Source organism: Macaca thibetana, chromosome 5 (assembly GCF_024542745.1).
Source record: "Macaca thibetana thibetana isolate TM-01 chromosome 5, ASM2454274v1, whole genome shotgun sequence".
In the NCBI taxonomy this organism is placed as follows: domain Eukaryota; kingdom Metazoa; phylum Chordata; class Mammalia; order Primates; family Cercopithecidae; genus Macaca; species Macaca thibetana.
In genome coordinates, this window is record NC_065582.1 from 60,617,838 (window position 1) to 60,635,645 (window position 17,808).

Sequence of the window (17,808 nt, forward strand, 5' to 3'; positions counted from 1 at the left end):
TTTACTGTACCTCCCATGGGCCCTTACACATAGTAGGTAAATAAATATTTACAGAGTAAAATATTAAAAATTAATTAAGTGAAACTTTAGAATTCAGAGGCTTGAGTTATGCTTTAAAATTACTCTTTAATATGTATGTGATCATAAATACTTTCTCCCTTCAAAAAGCCAGAATATTACAGATGCTTTTAGTGATCCCTTTGACCGTCTTCCTTCTCTGTCCTATTTTCTTCTCTCCACCCCTAGAAATAATTTCTTTGTTTTTTATGATATATCTATTTTGATACATATAAATTTAATTAATTTCTTGAACTACTTACGGGATTCTATTGTATCATTTTTTATTTATTCTGTTAAAAGACATTTTGTTAGCTATGTTTTATAGTAAAGGCACCACTGAAAAACCTTGCACATCTTGTGTTTAAATGTTTCTCCATATGCCATAGATACAAAATTTCTGGTCATGCTACGAATGCTATAGGTCTTTTAACTTTGCTTATGGTGTCTTTAGCTGTATAGAAGTTTTAAATTTGGATGTTGTAAAATGTGTCAGTCTTTCCATTTATAGGTTTTGCTCCTGGTGTCTTCCAGCTAACAAATGCAATTTGAGCAAAAAAGTATGGCAGGCGCTGCTTGAGATATTTACAAACAAAACAGACAAAAATTTCTGCATTTGTGAAGTTAAGAAAGCATTGTGTAACTCAAGGTCAATAATGCATTTTCTTGCAATAATTGTTAAAATTTTAACAACATTTGGATTTTTATCTATATTTTTCCATTTAGTATGTGCTAGAATCTAATTTTGTTTGTTATCCAGTACTATTTGTTGGATAGCAGTACTGTGTCCATTCGATTATAATTCCTCTTATTTTATATGCCACATACCTATAAATGCTTGAATCTATTTCTGGGTTTGTTATACTGTTGAGTTTGTTACTGTACCTATAGCATACTGTTAAAATTGCTGTAGCATTGTGGTGTTTTGCTATGTAGTAAGCCAAGTTCTTCTCTTTCTTTTTTCTTTTCCTTTTTTTTTGGTGAGATTATCTTGGCTAATTTTTCACACTTACTCTTTCATGGAACTTTTATAAATTATTCTATTGGAACTTCATTTTTGAGTGCAATGAAGTTGTAGTCAATTTTAGAGAGCTGACATACTCAAAATATTGACCGTTGCACCCACAGATGAATGCTATAGTACCATGTTTGTTTAGATTTCCTTTTATATCCTTTAGTAAAACTAATTTTCTCAATAAGCTCCTGTACCATTTTTTATTTGCTTTATTCTGCAGATATTGTTTGTCATAGTAGTGAATAGGATTTTTTATATTACATTTTCTAATCATTGCTGGTATTTGAAAAAGCTAGTAATTTTTTTTTTAAGTGTTCATTTTCTGTCTGGTGACTTTTAGTGTATTCTCTTACTAGTTCTAATAATTGGTAGATTTTACTGAGTTTTTAGGTAAATGGCCAAATTGTTTGTAGATAATAATAGCCTTGCTTCTTGCTTTTCAACCTTTAAATTGTAATTGATTAGATTTCTGGCAGATATTTTTATCAAATTAAGAAAAGTTCCCCAAATTTCTAATTTGCCAATGGTTTTTATTATGCACGGGTATTAAATTTACCAAATGCTTTTCAATATAAATTGAGATTATTATTTTTTCTTTTTCTCTCATTATGAATGACATAAATAGATTTTCTAAGGTTATGAAAATTTAATTGCATTTAATATTAAATCACTATCAATTTTGGCTAGAATGATGTGAGAACACATTTTAAGATGCACATTCTCTTATAGAAAGCTGTCTGCCAAGGAGAAGGAGACGACACATTTGAAAACCTCGTGTTTGACCAAAGGTAAAGTATTAACCAGAATAATATCATTTTCTTAGTTATATTTAATTGTTATTAAAGTAATTCTTTTAGTATCAGGAATGTTTGTTTCATGATCTGCTGTTATTAAACTTAAATGCTTTGTTCTTGAATTGACAAGAAAAAGCAAGTATTACAGGGTCTACAAAATTGGTTCTCAGACGGAATGATTTTACCCCTGTTTCACCAGGAGATATTTGGCAATGTCTAGAAACATTTTTGCTTGTCACTACTGTGGAAAGTGAGACTGCTGCTGCCATCTAATGGGTAGAGGCCAAGGATGCTGTTAAACATCCTTCAATGCACAGACTAGCCACTCCACAACAAAGAATTTTTCAGTCCAAAATATTAATTGTGCAAATATTTAAAACTCCTGGTTTTGGAAAAAAGGGAAAAGTTTTGGTTGCATGAGTAGACTAAACATAAAATTTTTATGTGTAATTTATTTCACTTGTTATATATTTATTAAACTAGATGGAACAGAATATGCTATATTTTTATTGTCTTTTTTTTTTAGCTTTTTAGCTCCTCTTATAACTGAGTATGATAAACATCTAGGAGAACTAAATGGGCAGCTGAAATATTATCAGGTATGAAATCATAGTTATGAGGCTTTTATAATATTTCGTTATGAAAATAAAAAGTAAAATAGACTCCCTCTTTTTAAAAAGACATTGATGAGAAAGAGAATATTTGCTGTAACTAACCAATTGGTGGCCCTCTGTAAATGTGTGTGAATGTATATATGTGTATATGTTTGTTTAAAGATTCTCTTCTAGCTGGGTGCAGTGACTCACGCCTGTAATCCCAGCACTTTGGGAGGCTGAGACAGGAAGATCATTTGACCAGCCTGGGTAACATAGTGAGACTCATCTCTTTTTTTTTCTTTTTCTTTTTTTTTTTTTTTTTTTTTTGGAGATGGAATCTCACTCTGTTGCCAGCCTGGAGTGCAGTGGTGCGATCTTGACTCACTGCAACCTCTAACTCCCTGGTTCAAGCTATTCTCCTGCCTCAGCCTCCCGAGTAGCTGGGATTACAGGCATGAGCCACTGTGCCCAGCTAATTTTTGTGTTTTTAGTAGAGATGGGGTTTCACCATGTTGGCCAGGATGGTCTTGATCTCCTGACCTCGTGATCCGCCCACCTTGGCCTCCCAAAGTGCTAGGATTAAGTTAGCTGGGTGTGGTGGTGTGCACCTGTGGTCCTAGCTACTCAGAAGGCTGAAGTAAGAGAATTGCTTGAGCCTGGGAGGTCGAGGCTTTATTGAGCTGTGGTCAAGCCGCTGCACTCCAGCCTAGGCAACAGAACTGGACCTTGTCTCAAAGAAAATTAATATTCTCTTCAGTCTTGTCTTTTAATTCAGTGTTTCCTTGCTCTTGCTGTCTTGCGTGAGATACTTCTTAGGTGCTTAGAAGAAGCTCTTAATCTCCTTATTGTTTGCTTACATCTCTCTATTTTTAACCTAAAACTGTCTCTCATGCTTTCAGACCTTCCTGCTTACCTCATTCTATCTGCATTTCCCATTACTTGCAGAATGGATTATCATTTTGGGTCCCAGGGCTTATGGAGAACTGGAATAATAGCACAAAATTGTTTAGGGTACAATTTGAGTTTCAATGAGCTACATGTTTAGAATATACCTAATATTTATAATGTGTTTCTTTGATCTGAAAATGTCTTTTAATGTTTTCCCCTAAAATTTTGACCTTTCTGATACTGTGATAACCATATAATGGAAGTATTTCTTAAATAGAACTTACATGTCTCAAGCTAAGCCTATCAGGAGGCAATGACCTCTCTTTATTAGAGCTTGAATATACTCATGATTGTATTTGGTTTAGATACCAATTCCTGGATAAATACAGTTGTAGCAAGGGTGGCAAAGTTGGCTTTCATTAATGCAAATGGAAGAGAGTATAATGACTTTATATTAAAGCACCCTGGCCAGGTGTGGTGGCTCATGTCTGTAATCCCAGCACTTTGGAAGGACAAGGTATGGAGATCCCTTGAGGTCAGGAGTTTGAGACCAGCCTGGCCAACATAATGAATTCCCGTCTCTACTAAAAATACAAAAATTAGCCAGGTATGGTGGCACACACCTGTAATCCCAGCTACTCGGGAGGCTGAGGCAGGAGAAATCACTTGAACCCGGGAGGCAGAGGCTGCAGTGAGCTGAGATCGTGCCACCGCACTCCAGCCTGGGCAACAGAGTGAGACTCTGTCTCAAAAAAAAAAATACAATAAAATATAGTAAAGCAACCCCTGAGACTGATTTCCTCAGAATGGGGCCGTGTGTGTGGCAGACACTAAGCACTTTCTCCCTTACTTCCTTTTCTTTTTATGCATGGACGTGAAGGGATCCTACTGTATACTTTCAAGTGTAGCACATAGTAGGCCCTTAAATATTTAATAAATGATTAAATGCCAGGGTTTATGGGAATAAGCTGATTAGAGCTAGTTTAACAAGCCCTTACTTATCAATTAATGCATTGATATGTAGCTTTACTAAAAGAACACATAATGCTTCCAATTGCTAAAAATAAAATTAGGTTCTTTCACTGCGTTTGAAATTATGTAGGCTTTCATTTCCAAGGTTATTTCTCAAACACATAAACGTACAAAGTTGTCCTCTAGACCCAAATATCAAATAAAAGCATTTCATTAAAATTATAGTGTCTTTTATCATAAAGTCTTCCTGGTCTTTACTGTGTATTTCTTAGCCTGTAGTCATTTAAATTTAGGACAAGCACAGTAATGTCTTTTAATCTTCCTAGCTGACAATTAAAGAGCAACAGAAAGCCCTCTTTTGCACAAATGATATTTTCTTTTTGTTTTCAGGACTAGTGAATTTAAAGTTTCTGCTGAATTTACTCTTTCTAAATTCCTATAATAACATATTATGTACTTTGGTTGTTATAACATAAGATAGCTAATTATCTTGAAATTAAATTCTTTTAAATTTTTTATAATCTGATTCATGTATTTCTTTAATAAGCCATTTTACTAAGATGTTTAAGTTTGTTTTTCCATTTTGCATTCTTTACCGCCAGAGGGTGATCACTGAATTAATTACAAGAGAGAAATAAACTATGCTAGAAAGCCTAAGAGTCTTTGATGATAAAAATAATTGCTCCTTCTTTTAGAGAAAAAAAAAATGTTGACATCTAAGAATGGTTGCTCAGATAGATGTGATTGATTAGAAGTACTAGTTCTTATGACTTATTGACCTAGTCAAAAAATAGTGTTATCTCCAAAGCAGGAAAAGTAGCACTGCAATTCTCTATATGGACGATTTTTTGCCAGAAAATATAAATAGAAGGGAAAAATTTGATGATGTGAGAAATACTGTGTGGATTTCACTTCCTTCCAAATGTAAATATTTTGAAATATTTTACAGTAAGGAATTTATAGTGAGAGTGTTACAATCCATCTTTAGTCTTAGCTAATGAGTATGTGTCTTACATAATTATTTAAGAGTAATAAACATTCTTTAAGATGCACTGATAGTTTTTTAACTTTTAAAGATGAGTTTATTGGCTGCAGTGGGCTGTGATCATGCTCTCGAGAACACTCCAGCTTAAGAGACAGAGTGAGACGCCATCTCAGGGAAAAAAAAATTATTTAAAAATTATAAAATCAACATAATTGCTACAATAAATCCAAACCTCTTGCCATGACATTCTTAAAACCCTGTACCTGTCTTTCCAATTTTCTCTCTCACTGTATCGGTCCATATATGGCCAGTGCTCAATTATCTGGTAGTGAATTAATTCATGTTGGTTTAATTGTTTCAGGCATAACGGGGACCTTGGAAAAGTTCACCTTTCAAACCAAATTTATAGTTAGCATTCACTATTCTGATCTCCTAGACCAAGCTGCCTTGATCTTCTCTGGTTGAAAGGGAGAGAAAAAGGCTTGGAGAACTGCCTGTTCCACCCGTCCATTGTGAAGGTGTACTCCAGGATAAGCTTCTCTCCTTTAGCCTAGGAAGCACAATCAAGACTAATACACAATCATGAATTGATTACAGTTTTAAGTGAGATTTTGCATGCTTTTACATATAAATTCAGGGTTTTTTTCCGGGGGCGGGGGGGTGTGTGTGTATGCTCTCCACTTGCTCATTCACACTTACTGAGAGTTGACTACTTATTTTTTGCTATTTTGCTTTTACTCATATTTTCACCAACTTTAAATGCTCTTTCTTTTCTTTTGAAATCCTAACATCTTTTTACTCCTTCAGAGAGCATTAATCAGACCTTCATTTAATTCCCTTTCTAGTGTGCATTTTATTCTTCCTTGTATTTTAGTTAGGTGATTTTTTTTTTTTTTTAACCATCTTTCCTACTATTTTTCAGTGAGCATGTCTGTTTACCTTAGCAGCCTTGTATGGTACAGAGAGTTTAGATAGTTAATGAAAGTGGTGAATCAGAGACTGAATGAATGACTGCTAAAAAAGACCTCCATTTTCTTCTTACTGTTAGCATTTTACCTTTTGAAATACTAGAAAAATACATATGCTTATATGGGCTTCACTAAACTGAGGTGAATTAACTAAGATATACATTCAAGATACAGGAACCATCTGGTATTTGTTATAGTGACATACTCCAGAATATCTTTCATCTGTTTTTCACAGCTACAAGTCACAGGAATTACATTTATAAATATTTCTCACTGTGTTACATAAAATCTTTCTATTTTATTTATATTCTATTTAAAGTGAATGTTTTATTGTATTCTGCTTATTAGTAAACTATCCATATTAATTATCCCTTTGTTAGAAATAAGGAATAAGTCTTTCTAATCTGACACTAGACCAGTGTCAGAATCTGATTGCTTACATGAGTGGTCTACTTAATGGAGAGCTGATTGTCTGGAAAATGTATTGCAACACCATATTTTATTCTTTCAGAAACAGGTGGGTGAGATGAAACTACAGCTTGAAAATGTCATCAAGGAAAATGAAAGGTAAATCAATTAACTATTGGTTTTATCTTTTATTGTCTTAGGTAACTTTTATTTTTGTTATTTGATATTTGATAGCTATAGTATTAATAGTTAAGAATGTGGACTCTGGGGCCTGATTTTTCTATTTGACTCCTGGCTTAATTACTTGTTAGCTGTGTGACCCTGAACAGGTTACTTCCCTTTCTGTTTTAGTGTCCTCTTCTATAAATCAGATATCATAATAGAACCTATTTCATAGGGCTGACTGTAACGGATAAAGTAAGTACTTGGAGTAGGGTACAAAATAAGCACCTTACAAATATTAGCAATCAATAATGTAGTATATAACATATATGTATGTTGGAAAACATATTAATAAAATGAAAACTTCTCAACATACCACTCAGCTTGAGTGTTAAAATGTTGCCAATACTCGTGCATCTATCCATGGTTTTCTTCCATTTCCCGTCCTTCTCTTTCTCTCTGCCAGAGATAAACACTATCTTGAATTTTGTGTTTATTATTCCCTTGCTTTTACAGTTTTTTTATAGGTATGTGTATCTCCAAGCAATATACTTTTTAGTTTTATATTTTTAAAGACTGTATAAAAATGGTATCTAGTGTTCTAGGACTTTTTTATTCAATAACACACACAAGTGCAAGAGTTTCAAGGAAGGAAGTTGCTGGATTATAGGTTATATGAATATCAATTTTGCAATATTATATCAACTTAATTTCCAAAATAGCTATACCAATTTATACTCTTACCAGTGATATTTATGAGTTTATATTGATCCATATCTTTTAATATCTGTAGCTCTTGTTAAGCTTCCTAATTTTCATCATTTTGACTGTTAAATACTTTTTTATTGTGGTTTTAATTTGCATTTTCCTGAATACTAATATTATTGACTTTTTTTTTTTTTTTTTTTTGAGACGGAGTCTTGCTCTGTCTCCCAGGCTGGAGTGCAGTGGTGCGATCTCGACTCAGTGCAAGCTCCGCCTCCCGGGTTCGTGCCATTCTCCTGCCTCAGCCTCCCAAGTAGCTGGGACTACAGGCGCCCACCACCACACCCAGCTAATTTTTTGTATTTTCAGTAGAGATGGGGATTCACCGTGTTAGCCAGGATAGTCTCGATCTCCTGACCTCATGATCTGCCCGCCTCAGCCTGCCATTATTGACCATTTATATGTTTATTTACCTATGTGGTTTTCTTTTCTCATAAAATGCTTGTTCATATATTTTCCCCATTTCTACTTATCTTTTTCTTATTAAATTGTCAAAGTGCATTATGTGATCTGTATTCTGAAAATTTGTTGATGTGCCAGTCAGTCTCAACGCAGTAAACAATAACCATTCTAGAAATTTCAAACAAGAAAGGATTTAATTCACTTACAGTTAAGTGCTACTGAATGATTGGTTTTACAGTTACACCTCAGAGACTATAATCCTGAGGTCAGGAATTTATGGTGCTACACCATCCCTATTACCATGGCAGCATCATTTCCATAAAGCTGGAGACGATATTGGAAAAAGGACCATATGATATTGACTACAAGAGACATTTTTGTCTATCCAGTTTTACTTACCAGCCACTATATCAACAGAAAAATGGTCTCAGCTCACTTCTGCCTTCTATATCTCCCTGAAATGCCTCTCACTGGTAAAATTTTAATCTTATCCACAACTTCAGCTGCAAGACATCTGGACAATGTAGTTTGAGACTTTTCGCCCGTGGGACGGAGGCCAGAATATGAAAGGGGACAGAAATAAATAATTAGTGCCAGTGGTTCATAGAACACATTCAATAATAGATGTTTCAAATCTGTATTCCCAGATTGTGGTGTGTTTGATTAACAGAATTTTTTTCTTTTTTTTTTAAGTATTTGAATCTCTCACTCTTCTCCTGTGGTTGTTGTTCTTTGTATCTCCTGTAAGAAGTCCTTTCTCAGCCTAACATCATAGAGATCTTCTCTTATGTTTGCTTCTAAAAAATGTTTAAAGCTTTTCCATACCAAGTTTCTTAACTTTAACCCATAAAATTCATATTACTGGACTGAAATCTGATACATCTTTTTTTGTTGACTTTTAACTAGACTAAATATCCAAAGTTTTTTTAGTTCTAAATTTGTTCAAAACATGGGCTCTTTTAAAGTTTGACATTCTTTTATTGTATTCTTCTATATTATATAGTAATTTTATTTTTATTTTTATTGCATTTATTTTAGTGTAGCTATATTTAAATTAATACATGCTGTTCCTTAAAATTACGTAGCACACCCATGGAATTGTCTTGCCCTTGGCTATTTCATGATTTTCTCTTGCTTGTATTTTCCATTAGTTTTCTTTCCTTCTAATTTCCAAAAACTTCACATATTTAAGCCGTCAGTGTTTACTGAAGTGTAAAATAAAGTAAATCTTTTAATTGGGCTTTTAGTTTTTCTCATTTATTTTTGTTTTTTTCCCATGGGAAACTTTTTTTAATCTTAATATTTTATGATTTACTATTCTTTTCCAAAATACTTATTAAGCAGGAATATACTCTTCCTAGTAAAGAATATTATAAAGATTTCTGAATCACCAATATACTTAGATAAAGTTTGCATATTAATGTGCTGAGAATAGAGAAGGTATTTTATGGTTGAGCTAATCATTTAATTGTTTCCTATATTGGACTTTATATTATTCCTTTCATATCCAGGTCTTTTGAAGCCGGTCTTTAAAATCTGCCTTCACCTATTCAACGGTAATGCAGTCATGTCTCATGAATATGTTTATTCCTAGTATAATAGGAAAGTGTAAAAAATGGATTCTAAGTTTATTAAAGACACTTTTGGTAACTTGATAGTGTTAATCAGGTTTTAAAGTGAACTCTACTGATTATGTCATTAGGACAACATCCTACTTTTAATTGTATTTGCAGCTAAGGACTACAAAATCAAAAGAATTTAATTTTTAAGGAAAATACCTTAAATAAATATACATGGACAGGTCTAAATAATGGAAGCTAGCAATGGCGTGGATTGTGTAAAAGTATACAATTTCACATTACTGAAAATTTTAATACTTACATTTGTATATCAGAGTATATTATCTGAGAATTTACTACAAATAGGAAATAATGAAGTCATTTTATAAAACTCAGACTGAGGAAAAAGTAAAAAAAAAAAAAGCATATTATTAGGAGTAGTATTCTCCCTTCCATTTTGAAATCCTTGAAATGTATTTCATGTTGAGATTATAGAGGCTTTTGTTTTGTTTTGCTTTGTCTTGTTTCTTTCTCAATACTATTTTTTCCTCCTCTCATAACTTTCCAGAGGAAGGAAATTGAGTAAGATAATTGAATAAATGAATGAATACATGTACAGCATTTTCTGATACTAACTAAATACAAAGTAAATTTTATTGTTGTCATTTTTTATTTTACTATTGAGGGTATGGAAGACATCATCTGTTGCCAGTACAAGAGCTGTTTTTTTCCTTCATACATAGTCACATAACCCTAATTTTGTTCCAGTGGCAATGTGCTCAGGGAAGATGAGCTTATTCCACAACCTGAGATAATAAATCATTGACCTAAACCAGTTTTTATGTCTTTTTGCCAGGAATTGGCTTGGAAGTGGACATGTGACCTAGTTTTAGCCAGTGAGATATAAAGGAAAATCTCTTGTGGAGCTTCTGAAAAAGCTTTTTCTCTCTAATAAGAGGAGAGAGGGCAAAAAGAAAGCTTTCTCCTTTTCCTGCTCCCTGTCATTTTAGAAAGTGATGTGTGAAGCTGCTATAGCCATTTTTTAACTATGTGTGTAGGTATCAGCAACATGAGATTAGAAGAAGAGAAACATGAGGAAACCTTTGCAAAGTCCTTAAATGATATTATTGAGCTGCTGAAGCAAATCTGGAACTGTATACCTTCCAAGTTAATATTAGGTGAAGTAAGAAAATAGTCATTCACAACTGTTGAGTGGTTACTAAATGTCAGGCACCATTTAAGGCTTTCAGATACATTAGTGAATAAAATAGACAGAAATGGCTATTCTCATTTATTTGTTGGGTGTTTTATTACTTGTAGCCAAAGTGTGCTGATAAAGAGATTTAATTACATCTGTCAGGGGTTCACAAACTGTAGCTTGTGGGTCAAATCTGGCCTGCCAGATCTTTTTATAAATAAAATGTATTGGATCACAGCCATGCTTAGTCATTTAAATCTTGTCGACGGCTGCTTTGTTTTATGTGCCTATGAAGTTGAATAGTGGTGACAGAGATTGAATGGCTCACAAAACCTAAAATATTTATGTACTCTCTGGTCCTTTACATAAAAAGTTTACTAATCCCTGATACATGGAATATTCTTTCACTGCAGAATCTCTTAAACTAGTCTTTAACAGTCACTAAAAAGTTTTTTTGAAATTTAAAACTATCTGAAGATATTTAGGCATATTTATATATAGCTTTAGAACACAGAAACATAATCAACAAGATTATAAAGTTAGTATTTAGTATATAAAGTAGTTAGTATACGAATCTAGTATGTAGTGATATGTGGCATCTTGTTATTTTTTATTTTCTGATAGCCTGATATTTATTTTTTTAGATTACAACTAAATATGATACAGATTTAAATAGCATTATACAACGGAATTATTTTAAAAACATTTTTATTGATGTGCTTTCATAATTTGACTAATGATAATCAATGGTATGATATTAAATTTGATTTTACTTTCCCTAATTATGCCATTCAAGTGTGCTGACAATATCCTATGAATACAGTATAGTAAATATTTATTATCTATTTGAAATTTGGGAAGGAGTTCATGTATATATTTACAAAAACAATAATAAAGCCATTATTTTTCAATGCTAGCCCAGAAAAAGGTATTCTCCTCCCTTCAAATTGATTTGTTTATGGAATTTCAGAAGATGTGATGTATATGCTTTTCCTATTCTTGAGTGAAAAAGAGAAAAGAAATCTCTGGAATGACATGGTCAACACCACTATGCTGGTGCTACTCGAGGTCATTACACTGTGAAGAAGACTATTCCCCAAAGCCCGCCAGAATCCTGTCTGCCTAAGCTTTAATCGTGAAGTTTTAAGTATCTATTTTTAATAATCTCATGAAAAGCCAAAACTAACCTGGTTCTCTGTGTGTCTTGGTTTATAATTGAGTTTATGTTTTTGTATTTATGTATGTATAGACCTCTCATCAAACTTCATTTTGTTACTAGTCTTAAGTCACTCTGACCTTACATTGGCTTCTTTAAACATGGTAAACTAGTTTCAACCTGAGAACCTTTTACCTGTTTCTTCTGCCTTGAATGTGTTTCTCCAGAGCTGCACAGAACTGGACTTTTCCCTTCATCCAGTCTCTTATCAGGGAGGCATTCCTAAGCACATCATCTAGCCCTTCTCTTTCCAAACCCTCCCATCTTTCATTTTTGTATTATCCAATTTTATTTTATTCATAGTACCTTATTACTACTTGAATTTTTTTTTTTTTTTACTTTAAGTTCTGGGATACATGTGCAGAACATACAGGTTTGTTACATAGGTATACAGGTGCCATGGTGGTTTGCTGCACCCATAAACCCATCATCCAGGTTTTAAGCCCCACATGCATTAGGTATTTGTTCTAATGGTCTGTCTCCCCTTGCCCCCCACCCCCTGATAGGCCCTAATGTGTGATGTTCCCCTCCCTGTTGTCCATGTGTTCTCATTGTTCATCTCCCACCTATGAGTGAGAACATGCAGTGTTTGGTTTTCTGTTCCTGCATTAGTTTGTTAAGAATGGTGGCTTCCAGCTTCATCCATGTCCCTGCAAAGGACATGAACTCATTCCTTTTTATGGCTGCATAGTATTCCATGGTGTGTATGTGCCACATTTTCTTTATCCAGTCTATCTTTGATGGGCATTTGGGTTGGTTCCAAGTCTTTGCTATTGTAAATAGTGCTTCAATAAACATATGTGTGCATATGTCTTGATAGTAGAATAATTTATAATTTTTGGGGTGTATACACAGTAATGGGACTGCTGGATCAAATGGAATTTCTGGTATTATATCCTTGAGGAATTGCCACACTGTCTTCCACAAAGGTTGAACTAATTTACACTATCACCAACAGTGTAAAAGCATTCCTATTTCTCCACAGCCTCACCAGCATCTGTTGTTTCCTGGCTTTTTAATGATCACCATTCTAACTGGTGTGAGATGGTATCTCATTGTGGCTCTGATTTGCATTTCTCTAATGACCAGTGATGATGAGCTTTTTTTCATATGTTTGTTGTCTGCATAAATATCTTCTTTTGAGAAGTGTCTATTCTTATCCTTCACCCACTTTTTGATGGGGTTGTTTGTTTTTTTCTTGTAAATTTGTTTAAGTTCCTTGTAGATTGTGGATATTAGATCTTTGTCAGATAGGTAGCTTACAAAAATTTTCTCCCATTCTGTAGGTTGCCAGTTCACTCTGATGATAGTTTATTTTGCTGTGCAGAAGCTCTTTCATTTAATTCAATCCCATTTGTCAATTTTGGCTTTGTTGCAATTGCTTTTGGTATTTTATTCATGAAATCTTTGCCCATGCCTGTGTCCTGAATGGTATTGCCTAGGTTTTCTTCTAGAGTTTTTATGGTTTTGGGTTTTACATTTAAGTCTTTAATTTATCTGGAGTTAATTTTTGTATAAGGTGTAAGGAAGGGGTCTAGTTTCAGTTTACTGCACATGGCTAGCCAATTTTCCCAGCACCATTAATTAAATAGGGAATCCTTTCCCCATTGCTTGTTTTTGTGAGGTTTATTGAAGATCAGAAGGTTGTAGATGTGTGGTGTTATTTCTGAGGTCTCTGTTCTGTTCCATTGGTCTATCTATCTGGTTTGATACCAGTAACATGCTGTTTTGGTTACTGTAGCCTTGTAGTATAGTTTGAAGTCAGGTAGCATGATCTTTTTGTTTAGCTTTGTACTTTTTGCTTAGGATTGTCTCCAGCTTTGTTCTTTTTGCGTAGGGTTTGACTATATGGGTTCTTTTGATTCCGTATGAAATTTAAAGTATTTTTTCTAATTCTGTGAAGAAAGTCAATGGTAGCTTGATGGGAATAGCATGGAATCTATAAATTACTTTGGGCAGTATGGCCATTTTCACAATATTCTTCCTATCCATGAGCATGGAATGTTTTTCCAGTTGTTTGTGTCTTCTCTTTTTCCTCGAGCAGTGGTTTGTAGTTCTCCTTGAAGAGGTCCTTCATATCCCTTGTAAGTTGTATTCCTAGGTATTTTATTCTCTTTGTAGCAACTGTGAATGGGAGTTCACTCATGATTTGGCTGTCTGCTTGTCTATTGTTGCTGTATAGGAATCCTTTGATTTTGCACATTAATTTGGAATCCTGAGACTTTGCTGAAGTTGCTTATCAGCTTTAGGAGTTTTTGGGCTGAGACAATGGAGTTTTCTAAATATATAATCATGTTGTAGTCAAACAGAGACAATTTGTCTTCCTCTCTTCCTATTCGAATACGCTTTATTTCTTTCTCTTGCCTGATTGCCCTGGCCAGAGATTCCAATACTATGTTAAATAGGAGTGGTGAGAGCGGGCATCCTTATAATGTGCCAGTTTTCTAAGGGAATGCTTTCAGCTTTTGCCCATTCAGTATGATATTGGCTATGGGTTTGTCATAAATACCTCTTAATATTTTGAGAAATGCTCCATTAATACCTAGTTTGTTTAGAGTTTTCAGCATGAAGGATGTTGAATTTTATCAGAGGCCTTTTCTGCATCTATTGAGATAATCATGTGGTTTTTGTCATTGGTTCTGTTTATGTGATGAATTTCCTTTATTGATTTGCATACGTTGAAACAGCCTTGTATCCTAGGGATGAAGCTGACTTGATCTTGGTGGATAAGCTTTTTGATGTGCTGCTCGATTCAGTTTGCTAGTATTTTATTGAGGATTTTTGCATCAATGTTCATCAGGGATATTGACCTGAAATTTTGTTGTGTCTCTGCTAGGTTTTGGTATGAGGATGATGCTTGCCTCATAAAATGAGTTAGGGAGGAGACCCTCTTTTTCTGTCGTTTGCAATAGTTGCAGAAGGAATGGTACCAGCTCCTCTACACCCCACATCAACAGAATATTGATATAGAATTCAGATGTGAATGTCTGGTCCTGGGCTTGTTTTGGTTGTTAGGCTATTAAGTACTGCCTCAATTTTAGAACTTGTTTTTGGTCTATTCAGGGATTCAACTTCTTCCTGGTTTAGTCTTGGGAGGGTGCATGTGTTCAGGAATTTATCCACTTCTGGATTCTCTATTTTATTTGCATAGAGATGTTTAGAGTATTTTCTGATAGTAGTTTTTATTTCTGTGGGATCAGTGTTGATATCCTCATTATCATTTTTTATTGTGTCTATTTGATTCTTCTCTCTTTTCTTCTTTATTAGTCTAGCTAGAGGTCCGTCTGTATTGTTAATATTTTCAAAAAACCAACTCCTGGATTCATTCATTTTTTGAACAATTTTTCATGTCTCTATCTCCTTCAGTTCTGCTCTGATCTTAGTTATTCCTTGTCTTCTGCTAGCTTTTCCATTTGTTTGCTCTTGCTTCTCTAGTTCTTTTAATTGTAATGTTAGGGTGTTGGTTTTAGATCTTTCCCACTTTCCGATGTGGGCGTTTAGTGCTATAAATTTCCCTCGTAACAATGCTTTAGCTGTGTCCCAGAGATTATGGTACATTGTGTCTTTGTTGTCAATGGTTTCAAATAACTTCTTGATTTCTGTCTTAATTTTGTTATTTACCCAGTAGTCATTCGGGAGCAGGTTGTTTAATTTCCTTGTAGTTGTGCAGTTTTGAGTGAGTTTCTTAATCCCAAATTCTAGTTTGATAGCACTTAGGTCTGAGAGACTGTTTGTTATGAACTCCATTCTTTTGCATTTGCTGAGGAGTGTTTTACTTTGAATTATGTGGCCTATTTTAGACTACATGGTGTGTGGTACTGAGAATAATGTATATTCTGTTGATTTGGGGTGTAGAGTTCTGTAGATGTCTATTAGGTCTGCTTGGTCCAGAGCTGAGTTCAAGTCTTGAATATTCTTGTTTATTTTCTGTTTTCTTGTTCTAATATTGACAATGGAGTGTTAAAGCCTCCCACTAGTATTGTGTGGGAGTCTAAGTCTCTTTGTAGGTCTGTAAGAACTTGTTTTATGAATCTGGTTGCTCCTGTGTTTGGTACATATATATTTAGGATAGTTAGCTCTTCCCGTTGCATTGATCCCTTTACCATTATGTAATGCCCTTCTTTGTCTTTTTTGATCTTTGTTGGTTTAAAAGTCTGTTTTATCAGAGACTAGGATTGCAACCTCTGCTTTTTTTTGCTTTCCATTTGCTTGGTAAATATGCCTCCATCCCTTTATTTTGAGCTTATGTGTGTCTTTGCATGTGAGATAGGTCTCCTGAATACAGCACACCAGTGGGTCTTGATTCTTTATCCTGTTTGCCAGTGTGTGTGTTTTAATTGGGGCATTTAGCCCATTTACGTTTAAGGTTAATATTGTTATGTGTGAATTTGATCCTGTTGCCATGATGCTAATTGGCTATTTTGCACATTAGTTGATGCAGTTTCTTCATAGTGTCATTGGCCTTTATATTTTATTTTGTTTTTGCAGTGGCTGGTACTGGTTTTTCCTTTCCATATTTAGTGCTTCCTTCAGGAGCTCTTGGAAGACAGATGTGGTGTTGACAAAATCCCTCAGCATTTGCTTGTCTGTAAAGAATTTTATTTTTCCTTCACTTATGAAGCTTAGTTTGGCTGGGTATGAAATTTTTGGTTGAAAATTATTCTCTTTAAGAATGTTGAATATTGACCCCCACTCTTCTGACTTGTAGGGTTTCTTCAGAGAGATCCACTGTTAGTCTGATGGGCTTCCCTTTGTAGGTAACCTGACCTTTCTCTCTGACTGTCCTTAATATTTTTTTCTTCATTTCAACCTTGGAAAATCTGATGATTATGTGACTTGGGGTTGCTCTTCTCAAGGAATATCTTAGTGGTGTTCTTTGCATTTACTGAATTTGAATGTTGGCCTGTCTTGCTAGGTTGGGGAAGTTCTCCTGGATGATATCCTGAAGAGTGTTTTCCCACTTGGTTGCATTCACCCTGTCACTTTCAGGTTCCCCAATCAGTCATAGGGTTGGTCTTTTCACATAGTCCCATATTTCTCAGAGTCCTTGTTCATTCCTTTTCATGCTTTTTTCTCTAATCTTTCCTTCAGATTTTATTTCAGTAAATTGATCTTCAGTATGTAATATCCTTTCTTCCATTTGATCGATTTGACTATTGATACTTTTGTATGCTTCACTAAGTTCTCATGCTGTGTTTTTCAGCTCCATCAAGTCATTTATGTTCCTCTTTAAACTGGTTATTCTAGTTAGCAGTTCCTGTAACCTTTTATCAAGGTTCCTAGCTTCTTTGCATTGGGTTAGAACATGCTCCTTTAGCTCAGAGGAGTTTTTTTATTACCCACCTTCTGAAGCCTACTTCTGTCAATTCTCTAACCTCATTCTTGGTCCAGTTTTGTGCTCTTGTTGGAGAGGAGTTGCGATCATTTGGAGCAGAAGAGGCATTCTGGGTTTTGGAATTTTCAGCGTTTTTGCACTGATTTTTCCTCATCTTCATGGATTTATCTACCTTTGATTTTGAGACTGATGACCTTTGGATGGGATTTTTGTGTGGGGGTCTTTTATGTTGATGTTGTTGCTTTCTGTTTGTTAGTTTTTCTTCTAACAGGCCCCTCTTCTGCAGCTCTGCTGCAGTTTGCTGGAGGTCCACTCCAGACCCTGTTTGCCTGGATATCTCTAGTGGAGGCTGCAGAACAGCAAAAATTGCTACCTGCTCCATCCCAGAGAGGCACCGGCCTGATGCCAGCTGGAGCTCTCCTATATGAGAGATCTGTCAGCCCCCGTTGGGAGGTTTCTCCCTGTCCGGAGGCATGGGGGTCAGGGAC

The 17,808-nt window shown here is 34.7% G+C and overlaps 2 protein-coding genes across 6 annotated transcripts in view; both read left to right on the forward strand.

The window, feature by feature from the left end:
• The window catches only part of LOC126955052 (peptidyl-prolyl cis-trans isomerase A-like), a 789,087-nt gene that overhangs the window by 709,876 nt on the left and 61,403 nt on the right, over positions 1-17,808 (forward strand). The gene's annotated exons all lie outside the window — the stretch shown is intronic.
• Positions 1-17,808, forward strand: part of SCLT1 (sodium channel and clathrin linker 1) — a 214,627-nt gene that overhangs the window by 49,292 nt on the left and 147,527 nt on the right. For 4 of the 5 annotated variants that reach the window (XM_050791221.1, XM_050791223.1, XM_050791219.1 and 1 more), the window contains 3 exons: positions 1,802-1,860; positions 2,393-2,465; positions 6,787-6,842. In XM_050791221.1, coding sequence (XP_050647178.1) covers positions 1,802-1,860; positions 2,393-2,465; positions 6,787-6,842 — 188 coding nt within the window. Of the gene's footprint in view, positions 1-1,801; positions 1,861-2,392; positions 2,466-6,786; positions 6,843-17,808 lie in introns of those variants that run through there. The other variant, XM_050791224.1, reaches the window with a different exon arrangement.